This window comes from Ctenopharyngodon idella, chromosome 24, assembly GCF_019924925.1.
Source record: "Ctenopharyngodon idella isolate HZGC_01 chromosome 24, HZGC01, whole genome shotgun sequence".
Taxonomy (NCBI): Eukaryota; Metazoa; Chordata; class Actinopteri; order Cypriniformes; family Xenocyprididae; genus Ctenopharyngodon; species Ctenopharyngodon idella.
Genome location: NC_067243.1, coordinates 2,051,146 through 2,074,960, shown reverse-complemented (window position 1 = coordinate 2,074,960; position 23,815 = coordinate 2,051,146). Strand labels below are relative to the sequence as shown.

Genomic DNA, 23,815 nt, shown 5'->3' with positions numbered 1-23,815 from the left:
TCAGATCAACATCATATTTGGTCAGTCTAATCTAAAGGCTTTTGCGACGTTAAATTGCGAAGATCTAGAGTTTTCGCTGAAGGGCGTGTCCGTGGCGGCCTGACAAAGTTTGATGTTTCGCCATGAAACAGGAAGTTCTTGTAAATCAGGTATGTCGGATCTGCCCCAAAATTCAGATGTTTTTTTAGAGTCCTAGCCTGAAGATATCAACATGGCACTATTCAGTGACAGTCATAGCGCCACCTGGGGGCAACAGGAAATGACATGTTTTACACTGTGATTAACTCCTCGTAGACATTTAACCAGAACCACATCATATATGGTCAGTCTAATCTTAAGGCCTTAGCGATGTTAATTTGCAAAGATCTTGAGTTTTCGTTGAAGGGTGTGTCCGTGACGGCCTGACAAAGTCTGATATTTCGCCATGAAGGAGGAAGCTGTTGTAACTCAAGCATATAGTGTCTGATCTGCCCCAAACTTCACATGTGTGATTAAAGTCCTGGCCTGAAGACATCTATTTGCCAATTTTCACTTAGTCATAGCGCCACCTGCTGGCAACAGGAAATGGCATGCTTCACACTGTAATTCAATCCCATGAACACATTTCAGTATGCCACAAAGTACAAAACATACTAGAAACACGCTAAATCATGCAACACTCTGCTAAGTGCTAATGTATGCAATTAACGCCACGAAACAGGAAGTTGTTGTAACTCAGGCATACAATGTCCGATCTGCTCCAAACTTCACATGTTTGATAATAGTCCTGGCCTGAAGTCATCTACATGGCAATAGTCAGTTATGGTCAAAGCGCCACCTGTTGGCAGCAGGAAGTGTGCCACTTTGAAATGACTTTGCCATAATTCTCTTGTATTTTCTCGCCACTGTTCACTGTTTTCCTAAAGCCAACGGGTGGCGGCAAGCCCGGGTGCGAGGGCCCTTTCATTGCTGCTTGCAGCTTTAATTATTATTATTATTATTATTATTACTGTTATTATTATTGATATTACTGTTGCCGTCATCACAAAATATTATCATCTGCACCATTTGTTCTCAAGGCAGAACATGGCTAGTAGGTCGTAAGCTCTCCATAAAGTAATGCGTTGTCACATAGAATGACGTCTATTTTTTTAACCCAATCACAAACTTTCTAATAGGTAAACAGGAAATAGTCTGAACAGTGCATAATTTCAAAACTCATTCTTGACTGGCCTAAACTGAAAGTTAAAGATGTTAAAGCAAATGTTATCGAACTCAAAACATTGAACTTTTCATTGAAAATATCTTAGTATCCCACACATGGAGGAGAAAAGAAACAGGAAGAAAAATTTCAGTCATGAAGAAATTTTTATTTTAATTGATGGATACAAAGAAAACAAAACAGTCCTTTAAAGTAAATTAAACTTGTCTGTCACAAACTGAAAAAAAAAGGTGAGATTTGGCAGGACACAATCAAAATAAATGCAAAAGGCTGTGAGCAGAGGGAGATAAAGGAAGTCAGGAAGAAGTGGAGCGACCTTAAGACACAAGCAATCGAGGATTTTCCTGGCACAAAACATGTGCCCACTAGAGGTGGTCCGAGACCTGAGCCTAGCCCGTATTCAACCGTTATCCTGGAAATAATTGTGCCAGTCATATGAGCAATTAATATGGAAGCCACGGAACGGGAAAAAAAAACCGAATCCGTATTTTCTGACTCGCAGTTGTGAGAGAAAAAAGTCAGAGTAACATTATTATTATTATTATTATTATTATTATGCGCACTGTGGCGGGATTCATACTTAAATGCAAAGTGATTTAGGACACAATTCTCTAAAGTTAAAAAAGCAAGTTCTTGTTTATTCATTGGCAGGTGTTATTGCAAGCGCTAGCATCAGTGGGAGATCTGTCTGTCCTTCGTACAGACCGTCCAGAGAGCACACAAGACAATACAAAGAAAAGGAAACATCCAAATGAGCAGGATGAAGACATAAACTATAGCTGCTGTAAGCTTATCAAACTTGAATGTGCGAAAGTAGAAGAGATCTTGAAAATAAAAAGTAAACGGAAAAAGTTAGAACTAGAAAATGTAAAATTAAACCTAGAAATCATTAAACTGGCTACTCCTTCAACATCGTTGAAATGTAGTCATATTGACAGTTTAATTGCCAATTGTTTGTTTAAGGCTAAACTGATAAAATAATCAAACAAATGAAAATCTGCTGTCACATACCCCTATGAAGACATGACCACCTCCTTTTTAAATACACCGATACTTCTTTCCACTGTTATCCGTGTTTTGGTATGTGCAGAATTTAATTTTTCCTCTGCCTGTGTGGAAGGGTTTAAGTATGGTGTCATTAGCCACTTTTTAAGTGGGTAGGCAGAATTACAGGATAATGCCACTGTAATGATGGGTCAACAGAATGGGAATCCATTTGCAGCTTTTATTAAGAATAGTATACACACAGGTAAGGGCAGAAGCAGAGACGTAAACGGGGACAGGCAATGGTCGAGGCAGGCGGCAGACAAACGGTATCAGGAAGCAGGCAGAGATCAGGGCAGGCGGCAAACAAACACAGTCCAGTAAGCAGGCAAGGATCAAGGCAGGCAGCAGAGAATCACAAGAGGTAAACAGTCCAAACGGCAACAGTATAACAATCCACAGAAAATGCTTAGAAATGATCACCGGGGCAAATCAAGGCTTCGCGGTGTGTGTGTGTGTGTGTGCGTGCTGCTTAAATAGTGTGAGTGTGATGTGGTGAAGGTGTGTGTGCAATCAGTCCCAGGAATGAGGGCCTATGGGAAGTGTAGTCTGAATGAAGGTTATCAATATTCCGGTGAAGGCTCCCTCCGGTGGTGCGGGGGAGGAAGTGCGGGAGCCTCACTTGTGACAGAGCCTCCAGACGCGAGGAGGCGGACGACGCCGGGGTCTACCACGTGGTCGAGGGGCCGGTCTCTCCGGATGCGTCCTGTGAAACTCTTCTGTGAGTGAGGGGTCCAGGATATCATCCACATCGACCCAGGATCGCTCCTCCGGGCCGTACCCCTCCCAGTCGACTAGGTACTGAAGTCTCCCACCCCGGCGCCTGGAATCGAGTAGTTCTCGAACTTGGTAAGCCTCCTCGCCTTCGATCAGCATGGGTGGGGGGTTGCGGGCCTCGACTCCCTCCGACTCCCCCCTCGGACCACCAGAGGGTTTCAGCAACGACACATGGAAAGTGGGAGAAACACGGTAGTTAGCGGGTAGGTCTAATCGGAATGACACGGGTGTAATTTGTTTAATAATTTGAAAAGGCCCTACAAACCTGGGACTGAGCTTTCTGCATGGAAGTCGGAGGCGAAGATCTCGTGTGGACAGCCAGACCCATTGGCCCACGGTGTACTCTGGACTGGGATGCCGGTGACGATTGGCCTGTACCTCCTGCCTTCTCACAGTGCGCTGCAGATGGTGATGGGCGAGGTCCCAGGTCTCCTCACTGCGTTGCAGCCACTCTGTCACGGATGGTAGGTTGGTCGGTTCACCGGACCAAGGGAACAGTGGTGGCTGGTAGCCAAGTACACATTTGAAGGGAGTCACGCCGGTGGCGGTTTTCTGGAGAGAGTTTTGTGCGTATTCCGCCCACATCAGGTAACAACTCCAGTCATTTTGATTTTGTTGGCAGTAAGTGCGTAGGAATCTGGTGAGCTCTTGGTTCATGCGCTCTGTTTGGCCATTGGATTCGGGGTGGTATCCTGATGTGAGACTGACATTGACATTCAGGTGTTTAAAGAAAGCTGCCCATACCCGGGATGTGAACTGTGGCCCTCTGTCCGATACAATGTCCTCAGGCAGGCCGTAGAAATGGAATACATAGTTGCAGAGGGTCTCTGCTGTTTCAAAAGCAGATGGTAGTTTGGGTAGTGGAATGAGTCGACAGGCTTTGGAGAATCGGTCCACAACCGTAAGAATGGTGGTGTGGCCACGGGACACAGGGAGGTCGGTGACGAAGTCAATTGCTATGTGGGACCAGGTTCGTTGAGGAATGGGCAGTGGCTGTAACAAACCGGAGGGTACCTGACGGGATGGTTTTGAGGTTTGACAGGCTGTGCAGTTCTTTACGAACTGAGTGGTCTCTGCTAGCATAGTGTCCCACCAGAACCGGTTCTGTAACAGATGGAGTGTGGCAGTAATACCCGGGTGACCAGAACTGGGAAGAGCATGCACTTGATACAGTAATTTGCTGCGGAGGGCTTCTGGTACAAACGTGCGACCTGGTGGGCATTCCGGGGGTGGTACAGTGTGTGCGTTGAGTTCGGTGATTTCTGTCATGATGTCCCATTGTACGGGAGCGACCAGAAGTTTGTCGGGGATGATGTTTTCCTCGATCTTTGTTCTCTCTACCTCCTCCACTTGGCGGGACAGCGCGTCGGCTTTGAGGTTCCTTGAGCCTGGTCGATATGTCACGGTGAACTGAAATCTGGTGAAGAACATGGCCCACCTGGCTTGTCTGGGGTTTAAGCGTTTGGCTGAACGGAGATATTCAAGGTTCTTGTGGTCAGTGAGTATGGTGAATGGGTGTTGTGCTCCCTCCAGCCAGTGCCGCCACTCCTCCAGTGCTGTCTTCATAGCTAGTAGCTCCCGGTTGCCTACATCGTAGTTTCGTTCTGCTGCTGATAACTTCCTCAAGTAGAATGCACATGGAAACATTTTGGCTGGATTTCCTTGACATTGTGAGAGTACGGCCCCGATGCCTGTGCTGGATGCGTCAACCTCTACGATGAAGGGGAGCTCTGGATCTGGGTGACGGAGAATGGGAGCAGTGGTGAAACGTTCCTTTAATTCCTGGAAAGCCTGTATAGCCTCATTGGACCAGGTGAGACGTGTGGATTGTCGTTTGGTCATGGAGGTTAGAGGTGCTGCAATGCCATTGAAGTTCCTTATAAACCGCCTGTAGAAATTAGCGAACCCCAGGAATCGTTGCAGTTCTTTCAGCGTTCGCGGTCGTGGCCATTCTAGAACTGCTCTCACCTTGCCGTCGTCCATAGCCACTCCCTCGTGACTGATGACATACCCCAAGAAAGACGTGGATGTGCGGTGAAACTCACATTTCTCGGCCTTGGCATAGAGTTGGTGTTGAATGAGGCGTTGTAGAACAGCCCGGACGTGTTGGATGTGTTCCTCAAACGTGCTGGAATAGATGAGGATGTCATCTATGTAAACTACGACCCAGCGGTTGAGCATGTCCCGAAAGACATCGTTGATGAAGGACTGGAACATGGAGGGACTGTTGACCAGCCCGAACGGCATCACAAGGGTCTGGTAGTGGCCAGTGGCAGTGGAAAAGGCAGTTTTCCATTCGTCCCCCTCTCTGATGCATATTAGATTATAGGCACAGCGAAGATCCAGCTTGGTAAAGTATTTAGCCTGCCGTAACTGCTCTAGAGCTGCTGGAACCAGGGGCAAAGGGTAACGAAACTTGACGGTGATATCATTAAGTCCGCGGTAGTCAATGCAGGGTCTGAGACTACCGTCCTTCTTCTTGACAAAGAAGAAGCCTGATGCCGCTGGTGACGTTGAGGGCCGAATGAATCCTTTGGCTAGCTCCTCTTCAATGAATTTTTTCATAGCAGCAGATTCAGGTTGGGATAAAGGGAATATTCTGCCCTTGGGGGGCGTGGTACCTGGTAGTAAGTCAATGGCGCAGTCACTGGGTCGATGTGGGGGTAACTCTGTGGCTTTGCTCTTGCTGAAAGCGATTGCCAGGTCGGCATACTCGACGGGGATGTGGGACTCGTCGGAATTAACTTTGTGGACAGATACAGCTTGAACTGGTAATGGGGTGACTTGTTTCAAACAAAGTTCATGACAGGATGGATCCCATTGAATAATCTGTCCCTCCTTCCAGGAAATGTGTGGGTTGTGGGTCCTGAGCCACGGGAGACCAAGGATGACTGGGTTGTTGGGTGAGTGGATGACGTAAAATCTGATGGGTTCATGGTGTAATACTCCTACTTGCAGAACAACTTCAGCAGTGATATGGGCGACTTTCCCCTCTCCGATGGGCCGACCATCTAGCGCCTCCACTGTCAATTGAGAATCACAAGCAGTTAGAGTGATGTTGTGTTCCTGAATGAAAGTGTTTGACATGAAATTGCCTGCCGCCCCAGAGTCTATGAGCGCCTGAGTGGATATGCGCTGGTTGTTAACAGTCACATGTACTGGTATCTTGAAACTGTTAGCTGAATAGCTGGTGGATTGCAGGGGACTCACCGCTTTCGGGTTAGAGGGACTTGGCCGGATGGGACAATTGATTTTGATGTGACCAGCTTGGCCGCAGTACAGACACAGGTGGAGTTGTCTTCTTCTTTCTCTTTCTTCTGGGTGTAGCGGAGTATAGCCGAGCTGCATGGGTTCTGGAGTGGGGTTGGTTAAGGTTTGGGAAGTGGGCCATCGGATCGGACGTCGAGAGCGAAGTAAGTTGTCAATTTGGATGGCCAGTTCTATGAATTCACCAAGCGTTCTTCCCTCGTCGCGGCAGGCTAGTTCGGCTTGAAGTTCTAGAGACAGACCTTTGCGAAACAGCAACTTCAACGTATCATCGACCCAGTTTGTTTGAGCTGCTAGAGTTCGGAACGTGAGAGCATACTCAGCAGCGGTGGTTTTGCCCTGGTACAGCGACAGCAGTTGATCTCCAGCGCTTTTACCTCCCGCGGGATGTTCGAAAACCTCTTTGAACTGTCGAAGAAATGCAGAGAATGTGGGAAACACAGAGCCGTCCTCTCTCCACACTGCCGTGGCCCAATCCAGCGCTTTACCAGACAGCAGCGAGCAAACGAAGGATATCCGACTGGAATCGGTGGGATACAGAGCAGGCTGTTGGTTAACAAAGAGTGAGCATTGAAGCAGAAATCCCTTACATTTAGCTGGATTGCCATCAAACTTCTCCGGGAAGGCGAGTCGCGGGTTCACCGCAGGAGCGGGAGTGAAGGCCTGGTTGTCGGGAGCCGCGGGCGGCGAGGCGGCGGCCTCGGGGGGCCTGAACCGAAGGCTCTGTAGAGTCTTTACCAGCTCCTCAGTAAGGTAAGTTAGTCGGTTCAACTGATGTTGATGAACCGCGAGCTGGTTGGCCTGGGCGGATAGCTCAGTGGTGAGCTGCATGATAGCTGCTGGATCGCTAGTCGGCGAAGTCTTCTGTAATGATGGGTCAACAGAATGGGAATCCATTTGCAGCTTTTATTAAGAATAGTATACACACAGGTAAGGGCAGAGGCAGAGACGTAAACGGGGACAGGCAATGGTCGAGGCAGGCGGCAGACAAACGGTATCAGGAAGCAGGCAGAGATCAGGGCAGGCGGCAAACAAACACAGTCCAGTAAGCAGGCAAGGATCAAGGCAGGCAGCAGAGAATCACAAGAGGTAAACAGTCCAAATGGCAACAGTATAACAATCCACAGAAAATGCTTAGAAATGATCACCGGGGCAAATCAAGGCTTCGCGGTGTGTGTGTGTGTGTGTGTGCGTGCTGCTTAAATAGTGTGAGTGTGATGTGGTGCAGGTGTGTGTGCAATCAGTCCCAGGAATGAGGGCCTATGGGAAGTGTAGTCTGAATGAAGGTTATCAATATTCCGGTGAAGGCTCCCTCCGGTGGTGCGGGGGAGGAAGTGCGGGAGCCTCACTTGTGACAGCCACGATACTCCCCAGAATCAAATTTTTCAAAGATGTTTGATCTTCTTAGGATGAAGCTGTCGTGCTTTGAACCTGGCCATCTCGCAACACATTTTAAAAAACATAAACTTGGGTCACAGATGACTTGGGTGTTCAGTGAATGGAAGCCCTTCCTATTCACAAATGCATTCTCATCCACAGATTTGTGTCCCATCAATGCAGCCAAGTACATCAGGGAAACTGGCAATGGCATGGAATTTTTGCCTGTTTGTATTTTGTGCGTTTATGCTTGGCATGCACACGTAGTTATTCATGTAGCGACACAAGGCAAGTGACACCCTGCGGATCACCATTTACGTCGAAACTAGGCTAAGTTGTAACTTACGCACTGCTGGTGCAACCAGCTCCAGAAGTCTAGGACCGGCACTGCTAGTGAGGTCTGAATCTCTAGTCTCTGTTCAACAGCTTTCACTGTATTAGTGAGGACATTTGTGAATCTGGAGGACATTTTGTCAAAGCTGTAAACACACACACATCTTCACTGTTGTTGTTCTTGATGTTTCTCTCTTCTTGTGTTCAGATGCCTGTGATCTCACACTGGATCCAAACACAGCAGACACTCGACTCGTTCTGTCTGATGGGAACAGGAAGGTGACGCGTGTGGAAGAGAATCAGCCGTATCCTGATCATCCAGAGAGATTTGAGTGTGATGAGTATCTTCAGGTTCTGTGTAGAGAGAGACTGACTGGACGCTGTTACTGGGAGGCTGAATGGAGCGGAGATGGTGCTGGAATATCAGTGACATATAAAGGAATCAGCAGGAAAGGAGAGAAACATGACTGTGTTTTTGGATTAAATGACAAATCCTGGAGTCTAGACTACTCTAATAGAGGATTCTCTGTCTATTACAATAATAACAGGACTGATATATCTGCTGTCCATTCATCCTCTAAGAGAGCAGGAGTGTATGTGGACGTGTCGGCCGGCACTCTGTCCTTCTACAGCGTCTCTCACACACACACACTCACACACTTACACACATTCAACACCACATTCACTGAACCCCTCTGTGCTGGATTTAGGGTTTATTCCTCAGTGTCTCTGTGTGATATTAAAGGATAGACACTCTGTAAATCCTCTTTCTGATCTTCACACACACTCATCAAATCTCACTTCATTACATTTTTTATTCATTCATTTTTAATTCATGTTTTTCATTGTCATCTAGAAGTTACACATCTAGATCAGACACACACACTGTTCTGAATCTGTAATAAACAGAGTAATAACGTTGCTTTAATATTCATATTGTAAATTGTTCATCAGATTGAATAAAAGTACATTTGAGACTCATTTAATCCTGAACTGGTTTGTGAATGACTGATGTGAACTGATGACAGTATGAATGATCATGAATGTGATTCAGATCAGCAGAATGAATAAATCCCGTCGTCTCCTGATAGTGTGCTTTATTTCTCTGTCTGCGCTGATTTATCAGCGATTCACTACAAACACTCACAGTATCGCTGCTGAACACCGTTGGTAATTCCAGTCTTTCAGGAGCTTCAGAGCTTCGATCTGCTGCCTTGATCACTAGAAAATCTCCATCAGCATCTCTTCTTCTGAAATGATGCTCTTTTATGCTTTATTAGGTCTCCACGAGCTTTATATGACAGGAGCAACACACCAGCCTCTGAGCCGCAGCTCTCGCTGAAATATCTCCAGAAATCAACATTCACTTTTCATCTGCTCACAAATATACACCAATATAGTGCTTTATACAGTGTGAGAGAGAGAGAGAGAAAAGTGAAAGTGCAGAAACTCTTTAAACACAGAGATGATGATGTCATCAGTGCTGCAGTGTCGTCATGGTAACAGCCAATAGGAGCAGCTGCAGACAGACACACAGATATTGATATCTCTGCTTCTGTAGATGAAATAACCGTTTTCAAACACACATTCAGCACATTCACCCCAGAACTGAGCTGTTTAACGTTCAAACTGAGCTGAAAATGACCGTATTTCCAAAGGATTAATGGACACTGTGTTGATCCACTGCGTCCGTTGGGATTTGACACAAATGATGATAGTTCATGGCTGATTTCAACATCTATTTCAGCATCACCAACATCACTAACAGTGGTTTAGTCCAATAGCAGAGCTGCTCTATTTCTCCTCAATAATAATAGCTCTGAACTCTTTAACCCTTTAAGCCCTGAAGGCATTTTTAGAGTTGTTTCTGACTGACACACAAAAGTAAACACTCATAACTCCAAAACTATAGCAAGAAGAGTCAAAAGATCAGTATCGTTTGATAGAAAAATTTCTTCTAAAACCGTGTTTTATTACATTTGGACATTCTCATGCTGAGAAACTGCTGATAAAAACAAGCAAATATGTATAATTTTATTATAATTTTACATGTCTTTGTTATTTGACATGCAATAGCTCAGGAAGGAAGTTCCTCTACACGTGAGCTGCATCTGGATCAAATCTGATCATAAATCAATCAAAAGTTACAGCATTTGGAACAAGGAAGCCTCTTTGATTGGCCCTTGATGCCCCTAATGGGCATTTTTAAAATCGTTCCTCCATGAGGAATATCTCGTGATCGACAGACACTTTGGATTAATCGGGAGCATCCAAGTACTCAAGACATAAACACCTCATCTGTATATTATTATCATATGGGTCTTGTGGGACCTCAAGTTTAGTCAAAGCCTAAAACAATTATACTTGTATTCTCCTCCATGAGAGTTTCAAACATGATTATCTGAGCTATATGACGTTTTTGACATATTCCAGTACAAAACAGTATTTAATAAATTATGAAAACTTTTCATTATTATTTATCAGCAAATAACTCTAATAAATAACTCACTATTTATGAGTTAATACGGAAGCCCTAAACGGTCATGAATTATTATCATTTTTTCTATCTTGTTTTCTCATCATCTTGACATAAAAGTTCTTTTTACAATGTTTGATTCTGAAACACGGCATCCGGATTCTACTGTTGCTATAGTAACGAACACAACTTTCACGCGCATCTGATCGATCACGCGCTCTTATGTGTTGTGATATTTCAGCAAAATGTTAACTTCGCTTAATAATAAAGTGTACAATAAATAAATACATATAGGCTAATCAATCACTGTTCAATAAATGTACGCTGAACATGTTATTAGTGTAATTAACGTTTAAATGATCAACAGAGCATTCAACATCTCAAGCGCAGGCAGAGCCGTCAGAAAGATTCCAGATTATTCTATAATTCTAAACACTTTAGTGCGCTGCATCACCATAGGCTCGAGCAGCTCCGCCGTGCCGTCATTGGTTCAAAAAGTTTCCCAGTTTGAACCAATGGCAGTTACACCGCGTTATTGAAAAAGGCTTCAGTAATCGGAGAAAAAAGGAGTTTTTCCCCATACGCAGTATGAGTGAAGTGTCGAAAGGGAATGAGTGAGTTATACATCAGTTGTACACTTATTTATTGCGGTGCACTGTGGGATTTAATGAGTGCACTCGATATCGTCCACTATGGTTTCGGACACCCCTACAAATGGCTGTCCCCTCAAATAGTGCCCTATTTAAGGGTATAGGGGGTGATTTCGGACACAGCAGAGCTGATTGGTTCAATATTTGCTTGCGATCTGTTAACCAGAACAAAACCCGTCCAGCAGCAGGTTACCGTGCAGAGTATTTCACTAGGCAAACAACACCAGTTACTGCTAGTTTAGGGTACGTTTACACGACAACGATATGCTTAAAACTGAGAAATGTTTCCTTTGAGTTTTCTGCGTACAGACGACACCACTGTCAAATGATCCCCATTAATAAGAATCCGTGAAAATCACAAAAAACGCTGGCTTTACAACACCATGATATGTGAACTGAACTGAGCTGGATGATGACATCACTGTTTACTCCAGTGCTGATATAGATAAATTAACTAAATTAATAACTATTGATTCTTACAACGGAATGAACCAGTACTGAATTTACTTAAGCTGGACAATGACACCATTTTCTTTAAGAGCTGCTGTGCAGCCAAAATTATATACCAGTTATCACTGTAAAGCTGCTTTGACACAATCTGCATTGTAAAAAGTGCTAAATAAATAAAGGTGACTTGACTTGTTATTCTGCTGGCAGGCCATTAGATGGCGATGAAACACTATATACCAGGGGTTCCCAAACACATTCCTGGAGCCTCCAGCACTGCACATTTTGCATGTCTCCTTTGTCTGACACACCCATTTCAGTATCGACTAATGAGCTGATGATCTGAATCAGGTGTGTTTGATTAAGGAGACATGAAAGACATGTTGGGGAGGCTCCAGGAATGAGTTTGGGAGCCCCTGCTATAGACTGAACATGTAATGCGCATGTGCATGACATCATCGTTTTCACAGATTCGTGTTTTTGCCCTGCGTTCCATTCGGAAGGGCTCATCCCTATGCCCTAATCCCTTAAAAGGGTTTTACCCTCCAGAGTGAGAGCTTCGAAAGGATGAAGGGTGTAGGGGTCAAAAAAACTCTTTTTGGAACGCACTTCTGCGTCATCTTAACGAGACAATCAAGGAAGAGTAGATTGTGTTTTTGTTTACAATGTCGTTTTGACCACAATAATGTACCAAATCTAACTTATATAAACATTACAGTAGAATAGAAAAATACTATACATATATTTATAGGTAAATTTGAACTCCAAACCATGTGCAAAGGATCATGGGGGCCTGAAGTGTCCATCAGTTGTACCCTTCAAAATCCTTCATTCCGAAGGGCCCTTTGAAGTGGCCAGTTTTGAGCACTTCGGATTGGAACGACCCTTCAATATGGCGGCCATGATAGTTTTCACTCAGAAGTGCCCTTCGGAGGGTGATATATCCGGTTTGGAACGCACCGTTGTTGTTTAGGCAAGGCAGGCAATTTTATTTATATAGTACATTTCAAACACAATGGTAATTCAAAGTGCTTTACCCCAAAGATACAAATACATAATAAATAAAAATAACAGTATCAGAGAATACCAAATCAGAGAATACTCTATCTGGATGGACGAGTCAGGGAGTTTCAGTCAGAATATTTGTCAGGTATCTGTGCGTTTAAACAGTACTCTTGTTTACATGGAGACTGTTTCAAAAGTTTGTGTTTTCAGGCCACCAAAACGCAGTTGATGTGTAAATGAACAGCCAAAATGCATAAAAAGTTTTCTGTTTTTAGTTGAAAACGGTGTCCTGTAAACGGCCCCTTAGACACTAGTTTAGAGATTCTCCCTCACCATGGTCCCACCCAGGGGGTGTGCGGTGGTGTTTTAATGAGGAGGTGTTTTAATTAAAGGGTTAGTTCACCCAAAAATGAAAGTTCTGTCATTTATTACTCACCCTCATGATGTTCCACAACCGTAAGACCTTTGTTAATCTTCAGAACACAAATTAAGATATTTTTGATGAAATCTGAGAGGTATATGACTTGTCCATAGACAGCAATATAATCAACACTTTCAAGGTCCAGAAAGGTACTAAAGACATCGTTAAAACAGTCATGTGACTGCAGTGGTTCAACAAGAATACTTTTTGTGTGCAAAAACAAAATAAAAATAACGACTTTATTGAACAATCTCTTCTCTTCCCTGTCATTCTGCTAAGCTTTTTACGTCCAGCGCTTCCAGGTTCTACGTCAGAACGATCTACAGCGAAAGCGTGAGCTTTGGTGATAACTAAGGGAATATTTAAGTACTACAATAGTAATTTCTAGCTAGAAATGACATCAAAAGTAGAAAACAATGGTCAAAAATGTACATTTTCACACAAACTGACCAGAAACCACAACTTTCAGACGCCATCTTTCTTTTTCTAGCTCAACTGTTACTGAATGAAAGCACAGGATTGTGGGATATCAAACAATCTATGCTGCCTATGCTGAAATCCATCAGATGAAGGAGTCTCAGGAGACAGGAAGTGAAGATAACATGCCTTGATGCCTTCCTACCTTGAAATGTGTCCTCTGAAGGCAGCGTTTTCCAGTTTTCAGATGCAGCCACAGAGTCGGCGCTCTGACATGTGAAAGTAGATGCAGAAACAATGAGAAGAAGAAAGAACAGGAAGATGCTTTATAACATCCATATGCTGGTAAAGGTAAAGAGGAGGAATAGAAAGGAAGAAACAATTATTTCCAGACTTAGATTTGGGCATACAGCACTTAATAGTGCCTTGAATAAAATAGGGAATCATGAGTCAGGAAAATGTGAACACTGAAATCAAGAAGAAACTGTAGAGCATGTTATGATGAAATGTTCAAAGTATAGTGAAAGCAGAATATTGATTTCCAATTGAATTCCAACTGGATGTTAAAAACCCTCAAAAATGATCATATTTTGATGTTGAAATGAAATTTGAAGCACTGAGGCTTTCCTCTCAACTGTATCTAAAATGGTTCTTTACTCGAAGCTTTTCTACACCGTACACACTAATGACATCTTGTGGTCAAAGGTGGAAAAGCTTTATTTGTGTCCCAGACGATCCTGACATTTCTTGATTGTTTCACATAATAAATCAGTTTGTGCTACAAAAACAATAAGGCAATGAAAGTATTTAGTCTATATAAATAATAGTCTTAGAATAAATAAATTTATGGAAAAAAAAAATTAATGAATTGGACAAATTAACTTGATCAACACATGCATCCTTATTCATATTTCATAAGCTTTTGCCTTAGTTTATAATTCATAGGCAAGGCTGTGTGGGCATATATGATCAAAATAAATAAAGATTATTGTGGAATGGTCGGTTGAAGAGCTTGTGAACTGGGATTAATACAAACTGAACATGTACAAAACGTCTCAGGTTACACATGTAACCATGGTTCCCTGAGAACAGGGAACGAGACTCTGCATTTGAAACGCTATGGGGAACGTCACACGTTAACCGATGTCTGAAAGCCAAGTATCAAATCTCTCCAATCATATTGGCCGGCGACAGCCTATGACGTCATCATAGAGCGACCCGGAAGTATATAAGGAGCGCCTAGAGAATCAGTCAGTATCTTATCATCTGAGGGACTGTTCAGCAGGCAGCCCCTGAGCATGGCAAGGAAACGCAGAGTCTCGTTCCCTGTTCTCAGGAAACCATGGTTACATACGTAACCTGAGATGTTCCCTTTCGAAAGGGAACTCTACTCTGCGTTTGAAACGCTATGGGGAACGATATACCCACGCCGCCATGCTTGAGGGGAGTGCATGCCACAATAGCTAGACAAACGTAAAAGCAGTTTCGAAAGAAACGCCAGAGCAACTCACCCTCGGGTCACACAAAGGCTGTTAGTGACAGCATTCCCTACGGCCAACAGCCCAAGCTAAACCTCAAAGAGGCCTTCCGCAGAAAGCCTACCAAGGCTGCTTCAAGGCTTCTGGGACCAAATCTTCCGAAGAAAGAAGGTCCCTTTAAGGGAATGTGGCCAGGGATCCGAAAGGAACCCCAGCCAGCCACTAGAAGGGAGACATAGTCACCCCAAATGCCACTAGGGAGGCCTGGTCTGACAAAAAACCTAGTCTCTGGCCAGCAACCTGTCTGTATACAGAATCTCAACAATGCATTCTTCAGAGAAGACAGCGAGTAAGAGTGACTGCAGAAAGGCAGTAAGCAACTCAAACCTGAGTGTAGAGACGGGCATCCCGGAGAGCAGAACTCAGCTGAGTGCTTTTTACCCTCTTATTGAGGGGAGTAAACTCTGCTTAATCCTAGGATCTACTCAGCGCCTGATTATTTACACTGAGGAGGCTGTGTGCTAAAGAAACCTTGATAAAGGGGAGCACAAACCAGCCTGGGGGCTGGTCTTAAAACGGGAGGCCTCATAGAAGCTTTCAACCAATGACCAGCTTAGGGAGCTAAGCACTATATAGGACAACCCAAACAGGGGAGTACAAAGCTTGACCTAACAGATAGACCATACTGTAGGCACACAATCATGGAGGCCAGGAAGGGGCCTACAACATGACCATAGTTCTACACAGAGTAGAAAACAATACATGATATGCTGCTAAAGTTACAGCCCCAGAAATGGGAGTGGGAAAAACCCAAGGGAGGCCTATCAAGGCCACACACCTTGAACACCTGAGAGCAGGAATCTACCACATGAGAGTAACAGCAGATAAGACTGTAAAGTGCCAACATGACAGTCAACCTAACACAATCCAACAAGCAGTGTACTCAGTAAAAGCACCTTTTACTCTTAGAAGCAAGAGGAGTACAACATACGCCATCATAATCTAAAGGAGGCCCAAAAAATGGGCCTACAACTTCAGACAGACACGTGGCGTCAGCTCGTGGCAGTGTTTCAAGCTCCAGGGAGGACAACAACCGAACTGCAGAGAGGTTACTAAATCAACTCAACCTGGGCCAACGGCCATCCAGCAGTGTACTCAGTAAAACACCTTTTACTCTCAAAGCCAGAGGAGTACACATTACATACACCAACATGCTCTCAAAGGAGGCCCAGAGGGCCTACTACTTGTAGACACGTGGCGTTAGCTAGTGGCCACTACAGTTCTAGGAGCAAAATAGTACCAGCTTACTTACGAGGTAGCTATTTAGCTCGACTAGAGCTAAAGAAACCGACACAAACCAACAAGCTATACACTCAGTAAAAAACCTTTTACTCTCTAAGCAAGAGGAGTACAACATACGCCATCGCGTCCTAAGGAGACCTCAGGACAGGTCTAAGGTCCAAACAGACACGTGGCATCAGCTCATGGAAGTGCTACCAAGCTCAAGGGAGCAAATGTAGAAAACCGAACCATCGTAAGGTTTACTAAATAAACTCACCCTGAGAGACCAGCCACTCAGCAATGTACGCAGTAAAAACACTTTTTACTCTCCAAGTGAGAGGAGTACAAAACATACGCCAACATGTTCTACAGGAGGCCCAGAAGGCCTACAACTTAAGACACGTGGCATCGGCTAGTGGCTATTATCTCCACACAAGCCATCAGGCCATGCACTCAGTAAAGCACCTTTTACTCATAAACAAGTGAAGTACACACTCCGCCACAAAACTCTGAGAGAGGCCTCAGAGAGGGCCTACTCCTATATTTTAGCAGAGACGGGCGTGGCCAATGGCGGCGAAACAAACCAACACAGAACTGTGCCAACATGTTATTTGAAAGGAGGCCTTAATGGGGCCTACAACTCCAACAACACGTGGCGCCAGCTAGTGGTTATAAAGGGGACCAAGCTCAAAGGGGACCAGCTCTAAACCCAAACAACTGTTGTGGGTAACTAGCTTAACACAACCTGAGCTAAGTCTACACATTCAAACAGGCATTGTACCAACTACAATTACAAAAGGCACAACAACATGCTACCAAGGTCTGAAGGAGGCCTAAAAAGGCCTACTACCTCAAACAGACACGGGCATAAACCTGTGGCAGTGCTAAATATTAAGTGAGCAAAACTCATGAACATCTACCAGCAACGCTTGTAAAACACAAGCTACCATACTAGAAGGAGGCTCAAACTGATAGAGCCTATAACTCCTACAGTATATGCAATATAGCTGTTGTGGCAGTGATCAAACCAAAGGGAGCTAACAGAACCAAACTGAACGTGAGGTTCCCTGCACTCAACCTGAGTGTGAAATCCATCAGGTGATGCACTCAGTGAAACACCAAACCCTAAACGGGGAGTACAAATAGTCACCATGCTCTTAAACAGAGACTAAACACAAGCCTACTAATTATGAGAACAGGTGCTAACCTGTGGCAACACTAGGAGTAAAGCTCACATACGTGTAGGGCAAAAACTAGAACCCAAAGCAAACATAATACTTTGATATAATACATGCTATCCAGAAAGGATAAATGCTCTCACCAAACCGAAAAACATCTGTACTGAACCCTAGAGAATGGGAGCTAAATAAGCTAGCACTGTAACCTCAAACCTGATGTTAATTCAAGGGGCTCAGGGGAAAGACAAATTCATAGCATGAATGAGGTTCTAGAAAGTGGGGCCTAGCATACACAGCATAAACTTATCTACGCAAAGATAAGGGCCTACCACCTAAAACAACAGCATCAGGGAGGCTCACAACAGCCTACTACCTAGCTGTTGACTTCAGCCATTGCATCTACACTAACAAGGGGAAAATGGGCATATGGCCTAACAACTCCCTCAGGAGGAGGCCAGAACTAGGAACTATACAACCTAACAAGGGATAGTAATACAAAGGGTGATTTATAACAAAAAATACCTAATCCTAGTCCTAGCCTAGGCCGAATATAGACCCAGCTTACCTTCCTGCGGCTCGAAGACCGAAGACTCCTCTTTTCCTTCTCTTTCCACATAGAAGGATGAAATCTAGGGTTCTTTGAAGCCTAAAATAGCCTCTTTCACTATCAAGCCAGAAGGCAGGCCTTCAGAAAAATTTTCATCATGGGCCCAGCCGTCAGCCTGACTGTTTAAGAAGCACCTGAGCACGTTAAATGAATCCAAAACTCAGGAGGTGGAGGAAGAAGGGGCGAGGGCAGGTGTAAAGTCGCCCTCGCAAAGAGAGGGAATCGATTACTGAGACTGCTGGCGTCTGCGATCAATCACCTTCCTTAAATCCTGCTTCTTCCTCCTCGAGTCCCGCCGTCTCTGCGACTTACGCCTTATTCGGATCTGAGCGGGATGCAAGTTCTAAACGCTGTCGAGCGTGCCCTCGCCTCCCTGAACTTTCCAACCACTGCCTCGACGGCAGTGCCAAAAAGTTCAGAGGGCGACACCGGGGCATCGAGGAGAAAGCCCTTCTCTTTCTCCCCGATGTCCGCCAAGTTCAACCACAGATGTCTCTCTGTGGCCACCATCGCCACCATCACCGCCACTGATCTTCCGATCGACTCGGCGGTTTGTTTCGTGGCCCGGAGAGCTAGATCTGTGGTGCGGCGCAGCTCTTCCACCGCCTCAGGGGACAAACCCTGCCCCTGGTCCAGATCCTTCAGCAGGTCGGACTGGTAGGCTTGTAACACCACCATGGTGTGTAAAGCCGCACCGGCCTGACCCGCTGCCACGTATGCCCTGCCGTTTAAGTGAGATGTCACTTTAAGGGGCTTAGTCAGCAGGACCGGAGCTTTCAGTGTCGGCGCCCTCCCTGTGACGAGATATTTCGCAAACGTCTCGCCAATAGGGGGCATCGACACATACCCATGCTGGCTCAAATCCCTCAACATCAGTGAAGTTCGCTCGCTGATGTCGATGAATACGAGCCGAATACAGGTTCTTCCATGCCTTCTTGATCTCAACATGAAGATCGGGAAGGAATGGAAGGCTCACGGGAGCTGCAGGGCCATGGCCGGAAAGGAACCGCTTGTCAAGCCGTCCGTGTGCAGTTTCTTTCCTAACGCGCTCCCAAGGCAGCTGCAGCCTGCCAGAAGCGCGCTCCATAACCTCCAGCAGCTCAGCATACGCAGGGCAAGGAGGCTTAGAAGAACCAGCAGGCTCACCTGCTTGTTCTTCAACCACCATCTCCTGCTCTCTGGGGCTATCAGCCAAAAGAGCACTCGCTGCTGGATCCGATGACATCAAAGAAAGGACGTCATCGTCATCCAGCAGCTCATCCCCGCCAGCCGCTGGGGGCTGAGAAAGATTAACGCCTCTCTCAAACTCCTCAGCGAGCTCCACCTGTGAGCCCCATGATTTCAGCTGCTGCTCTGCCTCAGCGCGAGCGGGGCCAGAACCACCAGGCACAGATGCCGCCGCCCCTTCCCTCGAGAAGAGTGACAGGCGGGAACGAAGCGTCTTCATGGGAAAATGCTCACAGTTAACACAGACAGCACCCTCAAGCACTGTCCGTGCGTGCTCTTCGCCCAGACAGAAAACACACAGGCTGTGTGTGTCCTCAGGTGTCAAAAACCTTGGACACGGGTCAGCACACTTCCTGAAATGTTTGTCAGACATGATAGAAAATATTCCTTACCAGATTTGATTGCAAAGCGATCAGACACAACAGTCCCAAAAGACGAAAAGATACTGACTGATTCTCTAGGCGCTCCTTATATACGTCCGGGTCGTGCTATGACATTGGTAACAGGGAGCTGCTGGCAGTCAAATTAGCTTTGGAAGAATGGTGTCACTGGTTGGAGGGGTCGGGGGTACCTTTCATCGTCTGGACCGATCATAAGAATTTAGAATACATCAGATCCGCTAAACGACTGAACTCTAGGCAGGCTCGGTGGGCTCTGTTTTTCGGTCGTTTCGATTTTTCTCTATCATATCGTCCCGGGTCTAAAAACATCAAGCCCGATGCTTTATCTCGTGTTTTTGATCGTTCCGAGCGCCCGTCCACTCCCGAGTGTATTTTACCTGAGAGACTCATTGTCTCTTCACTCACATGGGAGGTCGAGTCGAAGGTCCACACGGCCTTAGAAGGGGTAACGCCTCCGCCCGGGTGCCCGCCGAGTCGATTATTTGTGCCAGAGAGGTTACGTTCAGACGTTATCCGATGGGGCCATGATTCCAATCTGGCTTGTCATCCAGGGGTTAGTCGTACCATGTTTTTGGTTAAGCAACGATTCTGGTGGCCCTGCATGGCTCGCGACGTTCGCAATTTTGTTTTGGCTTGCTCTGTCTGCGCTCGTGCTAAGATTTCTAATCGTTCCCCAGATGGGCTTCTTCAACCGCTGTCTGTCCCTTCAAGACCCTGGTCCCACATAGCGCTAGATTTCGTAACAGGCCTCCCTCCTTCACAGGGCAATACGGTGATTTTGACCGTAGTGGACCGGTTCTCGAAGGCGGCACATTTCATCCCCTTGCCCAAATTACCCTCTGCCAAGGAGACAGCGGTTACTGTCATTAATCACGTCTTTCGTATTCATGGCCTCCCGGTAGACGTGGTTTCTGACAGGGGATCCCAATTTACCTCCAGATTCTGGAAGGAGTTTTGCAGATTACTGGGAGCGACTGTTAGTTTGTCGTCTGGGTTCCATCCCCAGAGTAACGGGCAAGCTGAGAGAGCCAACCAGGATTTGGGGAGAACGTTGCGATGTCGGGTAGCTCAGAATCCTTCCTCCTGGAGTCAGCAGCTTCCTTGGGTGGAGTACGCGCACAACTCGTTACCAGTGTCGGCTACGGGCCTGTCGCCTTTCCAGTGTAGTCTAGGTTACCAGCCACCTATCTTTCCTAGTCTGGAATCCGAAGTCGCGGTCCCCTCCGCTCACGCCTTCGTCCAGAGGTGTCGTCACACGTGGAGAAGAGCCCGAGAGACTCTTCTTCAGGTGGGAGCGCGCACCAAGGCCCAGGCCGATCGCCACCGGCTGAAGCCCCCCATATACGTCGTCGGACAAAAAGTGTGGCTTTCTTCCAGGAACATTCCGCTCCGCTCCGTATGTAATAAGTTGGCACCTAAATTCATTGGCCCGTTCACTGTCACCAAGATTCTTAGTCCGGTGACAGTCCGCCTCAAATTCCCCCCAGCGTACCGTAGAATTCACCCCGTATTCCACGTATCTAAAATCAAACCTGTTTTTCATGCTAACATTAATCCGCCGGTTCCGGTTCCCCCCCCGCCACGTCTCGTAGATGGGGAACCCGTTTATTCGGTTCGTCGTATTTTGGACGCTAGGCGAAGGGGACGCGGATTCCAGTACTTGGTGGACTGGGAGGGTTACGGTCCGGAGGAGAGGAGTTGGGTTCCTGCCAGGGACATCCTGGATCACTCTCTTATTGATGATTACTATCAACAGGTAGGCTCTCCTGGGAGCGCCAGGAGGCGCTCGTAGGAGAGGGGGTACAGTCACGGTTCATGGATTCACTTACTCACCCACGTATGTTGTGTGTGTTTGGGTGTGAGTGAATGATTGTGTGGGCGTCACCCGTTATGGTCTGATTGCGATCTGTTGCCAGCCGTGTCTTGTTAGTGGTTGTTATATATTGTGCGTGTCTTTATGTGGTCTTTGTCAGTTCGTTGCAGGCTGTTCCCGGTGTCGTGTTCTCTGTGTGTTGCTTCCTGGTTTTTGGATTCTGGATTTTATCGTGTGCCCTGTTTTCTGGGTTGGATTATCCTTGTTCTCTGATACCCGCTGTAGCCCTGCGCCACCCGGTGCCACGCCACTCCGCACGCCTCCGTTCTGCACGCCACAGCCTCTGCCTCAACTGACCCTTGGAGTGAAGTTATTGTACAGCATTTTCCTGTCAATAAATATTGTTATTCTTGCACTTGGATCCTCTGTCTGTGTTCATTCCCTGACAGTGCGCAGGTTTGAAATATGAAATATGTCTTGAATGGCCTCTCATACTGATGCAAATTTAATACACAAACAATATCTATAAAACTTAACCTCGTTTTTAAAGGGTGAAATTTAAATATTATTAGACCTACTAAGTTAGAACTCTAGAGTACTTTTTAATTTAAATAAGAATAATTAGGTCACCGCAGGCAAAACCACACATGGCACCTCACCACATGGTAAAAAGTAAAAATACTGTTTCTATATCTAGAATGGCTTTAACGTATTTAGTCTATAAATACATTTAATATAAATACGAAAGCACAAAACTTTAATTTTATGACAAAAATAGTCTGTAATGTGGCCTTATTGGCATTCAACACAAGTCTACATTAAAAATAAAATAAAATAAGATATTAACCTACATTTCTGACAATATACCACGGTTACAGTTAGTGTTACCACAGTAAACCCATGATAAATATTGTTGAATTATTAGTTGAACAGTTTTTTAACTGGATCAGCTCAATGTTTCTCCTGATTTGCACGTTAGTGTTGTTGATTAAGTCAGCGCTGTTTCAACTGGCTTTAAACTGAATTAAATCACAGAGAGGTTTGCAGCTTGTACCTTAGACCTCTACGCCGAACTTGAACACTTCTCGCTGGCTGTTTAGTGGTTGTGTGATCGAGACACTCAGCAAGAAAACACATTTGTGAGCTCGTGAGTCGCGCAGTGCGCACATGACAGTAGCGCTGTTTCGTTCCGCTTTTGGTGCGTTAATGTTTCCCTTGCCTAAAATCTAGTACTGCCGCCTTGTGTTGACATTGTGAAACTGCACGATTTGTAAATTATGCATGGCGGGCCACACATAATATATTTTAATAGACAAGCTGCGGCCGCTTAAAATTCATCCCCGGGCCGTAGTTTGGACACCCCTGCCCTGCAGTAAAGGCTTGTGTTATGCCTGAGCAGTAGATTTTTTCATGTTTTCACCTATTTGTGTTTGAACGGACACATACACCCAAAATGATGTTAAAATGTCCGTCTCTGCGAGAATCCTTGTAAACACAGTTGCTTATGACTTAGGTAACGCAAACAAAGAAAACGGATGTGTATCATTATAATGGATCCGTGCATTGCTGCTTTGTGTCATGAAAGTTAACAAACAACAAAATACAAAGAGAACATCACTTTTGCAGCTTTAACACAGATTAATTATATTCAGTTTATACAGTGAAGACTATGCAGTGTTATTTTACATTTGATTCATTTTCTGTACTGAATATAAAGCATTGTTTATTTCATTTAAGTCACCCCAATCATTCTAGAATTATTAATTCTTTACAATTAAAGCTCCTCAAGTAATCTGGTGAATTTATTTCATATCACAATATATACTGCAGAAAAACAAAATATCGCAATGTCAGTTTTTTCCAATATATCGAGCATCCCTAGTGCAAAAATGTCAAATTTTATCTCACAGCTTTCCTCCTCTGAGAGTGTCTCTGCTGCAGCCCATGCTGCTCTGCTCCGCTTTTTGAAAAAGCTGGACAAACTCGTCTTTTCTTTTTTCCTCAGGAGGAGGAACAGGCCCTGCTGCAGCCCCTGAGAGAGTGTCTTCCTGTTGATTTCTTCCACTGCTCTGGATATAACCTGCTCCACCTTTTCTTTCTCTGTGTAGGTGGTTCTGAATCGTGGATCAAGAAAAGACGCAATATCGAGCAGGTCATCTGTGACCGGATCTGAATATTTATCATTCAAGTAGGCTAGAATGTTTCTCTTCACATCTGTCAGCTGAGTATCGTTCTCTTCCTCAGCGAGAATGGATGTGTTGAAGAGATGGAGTACTGCTTGAGGTAGGAGATGCTGACATATTGCTCTCCAGACAAGGCATCTGTGAAGACCTGGGGTGGACTCAACACCTTATTGACATCCGCAGCTTCTCAACTGAGGACCAAGTGCCTTGATTTCCTCTCAGCTGTTAGAAC

The 23,815-nt window shown here is 45.3% G+C and overlaps 1 protein-coding gene across 16 annotated transcripts in view; it reads left to right on the top strand.

The window, feature by feature from the left end:
• The window catches only part of LOC127507134 (NACHT, LRR and PYD domains-containing protein 3-like), a 53,972-nt gene extending 44,992 nt beyond the window's left edge, over positions 1 to 8,980 (top strand). For all 16 annotated transcript variants that reach the window (XM_051884059.1, XM_051884057.1, XM_051884061.1 and 13 more), the window contains one exon: positions 8,208 to 8,980. In XM_051884059.1, coding sequence (XP_051740019.1) covers positions 8,208 to 8,749 — 542 coding nt within the window. In that variant the 3' untranslated portion in view covers positions 8,750 to 8,980. The remainder of the gene's footprint in view (positions 1 to 8,207) is intronic.
• The last annotated feature ends 14,835 nt before the right edge of the window (positions 8,981 to 23,815 follow it).